Source organism: Galeopterus variegatus, unplaced genomic scaffold (assembly GCF_000696425.1).
Source record: "Galeopterus variegatus unplaced genomic scaffold, G_variegatus-3.0.2 Scaffold5031, whole genome shotgun sequence".
In the NCBI taxonomy this organism is placed as follows: Eukaryota; Metazoa; Chordata; class Mammalia; order Dermoptera; family Cynocephalidae; genus Galeopterus; species Galeopterus variegatus.
This window is the reverse complement of record NW_007731142.1, coordinates 83,666-87,818: the sequence shown is the minus strand read 5'-3', so window position 1 is coordinate 87,818 and position 4,153 is coordinate 83,666. Positions and strand designations below refer to the sequence as shown.

General features: G+C 35.7%; 1 protein-coding gene across 2 annotated transcripts in view; it reads right to left on the bottom strand.

The window, feature by feature from the left end:
• UHRF1BP1L (UHRF1 binding protein 1-like) overlaps positions 1-4,153 on the bottom strand; it is an 84,308-nt gene that overhangs the window by 45,283 nt on the left and 34,872 nt on the right. For both annotated transcript variants that reach the window (XM_008588780.1, XM_008588781.1), the window contains one exon: positions 2,680-2,860. In XM_008588780.1, the coding sequence (XP_008587002.1) occupies positions 2,680-2,860 (181 nt within the window). The remainder of the gene's footprint in view (positions 1-2,679; positions 2,861-4,153) is intronic.

The window sequence follows — 4,153 nt, the reverse complement described above, 5'->3', positions numbered from 1 at the left end:
TTAAAAAACCCCAACAAAAAAAAAAAAAAAAAAAAAAAACCCAATTAAAAAACAAGCAAAAGACTTAAACAGACATTTCTCAAAAGAAGATACAAATGGCCAACAGGCACATGAAAAACTGCTCAGCATCATTAATCATTAGGGAAATGCAAATTAAAACCACAATGAGATATCACCTCACTCCAGTTAGAATGGTTATTATCAACAAGACAGAAAATAACAAATGATGGTGAGAATGTAGAGAAAAAAGAATTTGCCTACATTGCTTAGTGGGAGTGTAAACTGGTACAGCCACTGTGGAAAACAGTATGGAGTTTCCTCAGAGAACTAAAAATAGATCTACCCTACAACCCAGCTATCCCACTACTGGATATATACCCAAAGGAACTGAAAATAATATATCAAAACGATACTTGCACTCCCATATTTATCGCAGTACTATTCACATTATTCCAAGAGATGGAATCAACCTAAATGCATGAATAGGTTAAAAAACTGTGGTATGCATACTCAGCTATTTAAAAAAACGATATCCTAACATTTGCAGCAACATGGATGGAACTGGAAACCATCATGTTAGGTGAAGTAAGTCAGACACAAAAAGACAAATACTACATGATATCACTCATATGTTGCATCCAAAAACAATAAAAATAGTGGTTCTCATAGAAGTAGAGTTGAATAATCGTTACTAGAGGGCAGGGGGGAAGGGAAGGAGGAAAAGTGGCAGACTAACGGGTACAAAACTATGCTCCTTACCTTAAGTGAATCACTGTGCAGTATACATGTATTGAAACAACATACTGTACCCCACAAATATGGACAAATAAATGCTAAAATATTTTGAATTTAAAAAAAAAGTAGATAACAAGTTGGTATAACTGATTTTTATGAAAATCAGATTTCAAAATAGCATAGGCAAATCAACTACGAGAAAGAAAAATAGAGACTATGATATTGCTATGCTTGTTAACTCCAACTTATCTCAATTTAAGTTGAGACTCGTAATAGTACAGACTCATAATCCCTTATCTAAAACCACTGGAGCCAAATGCTTCAGAAATCAGAATTTTTTAGATTTTATGAAAGTAAAGTGAATATACAGAGTATATCATGCAATATTCCAAGCAGGTTCTGAGGCAGCACTAAGTAATAAAAAATAGCAATTCTGCAGCAAAACTTATAAACATTTACACTAAGTGGGTAAAATAAAGACAACTGATAACAATGTGTTAGTTAAGGTCAGGTCCTGCCATGAAATGAGTTTTCCACAAATTTATGAAAAAACATTTCAGAGCCTTTTGTATTTCAGAACAGTAAAGAAGTGATTATAGACTTGTACTATCAGAGACCTATTTTGGTGGAGGGGTTTTCCCCTTATTAAAATCATTCAGCATATTCTACGACGAAAAAATAGTAAGGAAAGTAAAAGAGCTTAGAAAATACTTTCTCTGTTCTGATGCTTATTACTTAAACTTGACCACTTCATTTCGTTACTTTAACTTTTTTGGATTTTCCTTTCAAATCACTAAAGCAGAAGATATCAATGATAAAAACCAAATGACACAAAGGTGGACAGAGGAAAAGATAACAGATCCCTCTGCAAACCCCAAATCTTCCTCACTTGTGCCTCCCACTCTTTCATCTGGTAGCTGATACCTGGCTCATCTGTCTGATGAGAGCAGGGTAACTTCTGCGAGGTATCCACTGTCTCAATATTTACTTCCTCAGTTTTCAAAATCCGGAGCAACAATCTTCATAGATATAGATTATGATCAAGTCTGAGGTGCACAGGCCAGGTATCTGTATTCTTAAAAGAACTTCAGCTTGATTGTAATGTTCACCAAAGTTTAAGAACCACTGTCTTCGATGTAGGCCTACCTGCTGAATGCCCCTCAACACTTGTGGGCCAGGGATATCCACTGGCAGAGAAACAGAAATGCCTAGCACCAAGACTATGGAACTACCATAAAGATTTTAAAGTGATGAAGAGAAGCTTCCTGCTTACTGTATTAACTGCATAGGTAAAAATAAGAGGTACGAAAGCTAAAAGAAAAGAAAAATATTCCTTTTTTTGTGTGTGTGGCTGGCCAGTACCGGGATTGAACCCTTGACCTTGGTGTTATCAGCACATGCTCTAACAAAGAAAAGAAAAATATTCCTAACTGGAATTTAGCTTCCTAACTAAATTTTGGGAGGATGGGAGAGGGGGACACAAAATATGTTAAACACAGTTGTATTTACACACACATGATCCAGAAATATGTAGATAAACCACAGTGCTGAAAACACATGTGCAAATAATTATGAATGGAATATGGGCTAAAATTTACTTTATGGACAATTTCAAAATTATGAAAAAGTTAATTCAAAGGCAAGTGTAATGTTTCATCATCCTCCAAGGGTGTCATCTATTTAGTTTTTTGATTTTTTTTAAACCTAATTTTACTGTTAGCATTGATAACTAACAATTATGCATTAAGTACTAACTGCTAAAGCAAAATAAAATTTCCTGCCTGTGTACAGCACTTCAAATTACACTTTTCATCTGTGTAGCCACGTGAATATTATGACAAATTATTTTATACTACATAACTACATAATACATATAATAAATAATCCAGTTTTGTAGTCAATTCTAGAAAAACCAAAATAGTTTGAAATAGCAGATGTTATTACCTTTTTCTTTAGCATGAATGTCATCACATATGTGTAGATCTAGATGAGAAATCACTAGATGATGGGAGGTTTCTTTAACATCAAAGTCATTGAATAGTTTCACAATTGCATCATTTAAATCAGGAGCATTTGAAGTCTGTGGTGTCTTTACTTGCTGGGTAGATGGGGCTACTGTCGAGCTCTAAAAAGATTCAAAACCACCTTATCACTGCCAAGACAAATATTTGAAATTTCACACACAGAAATCCTAAATATTTTCAGTACTAAATTCATGGATGCTGCTTCTGGGGGAAAAATGAGCTCTTCTATAAGCTCTTCTGCTTAATTAATAATCATAATATTTCTTAATTTTCAACATAGGGCCAGCCCGATGGCGCACTGCTACAGTGCGCTGCTTGGGAGCACGGCAGCGCTCCCGCCGAGGGTTCGGATCCCACATACAGACCGGCTGCTCACTGGCTGAGCGAGGTGCAGGCTCAACACCGAGGGTTGCGATCCCGTTGCCGGTCATGAAAAAAGACAAAAAGGAAAAAAAAAATTTTTTTTCAACATAGTTTTCTTGCTCTTTTAGAGAAGGATAAGATGAAGCTAAGCAAATATTTATGGTAGAAGATGGGTATAAAGTTGTAAAGATGAGCAAAGAAACTGTTGACTACTCCACTTTCTGAGGCACTATCTTGATATCTAAAATAATGAGGGCATTCTTTGTGACACCTAAAGTCGTGACAGAACAACTACTACCCAAGACAGCAAGTCTGAGATTGTGAATGGTTAAGTATATCCACTACAAAATATTATGGAGTGACAAAAGTTGGTAATAACGAAGACTAAAGACATGGGAGAAGGGCCGGCCTGTGGCTCACTTGGGAGAGTGTGGTGCTGATAGCACCAAGGCAAGGGTTAAGATCCCCTTACCGGTCATCTTTTAAAAAAAAAAAAAAGACATGGGAGAATTTGTATATGCTTATTACAACTGTGAAAAATGCAAACACCTAGGCAAAAAAAACCTGTAAAGCAATACCTGAAAATGCTAACACTGGTTTTATTAGTGTGGTGGGATTACAGAATTTTGTCCTTGTTTCTAGTTTAATAATCTGTATCTGTATATAGTTTCCTAATCTATATTTCACTTTATATAAACATATCCATATATTATATAAATAAGAGCTATGGTAACATCAAACTTTTATTAGCCTTTAACTACAACCACCTGCGGGGGTGCCTCCCACTCATAAGATTAAAGTCTGATAAAGATCTTTTAATGAAACACGGTGTTTGCAGGGCCTCATTGTGGGAGAAGATGCTGGCGTTCCACCCTGATATTCTGGAGCTCTGTGTGCTTGTTATTTTATTCTTTGCTGCCTCATAACTATCGCTCTGGGAGACTTGGAAGTAGGATTCAAAATTATACTAAAATATTTAATCATACTAATGATACTTATGATTATGGATTTTCAGGAGATGGCTTATGGCA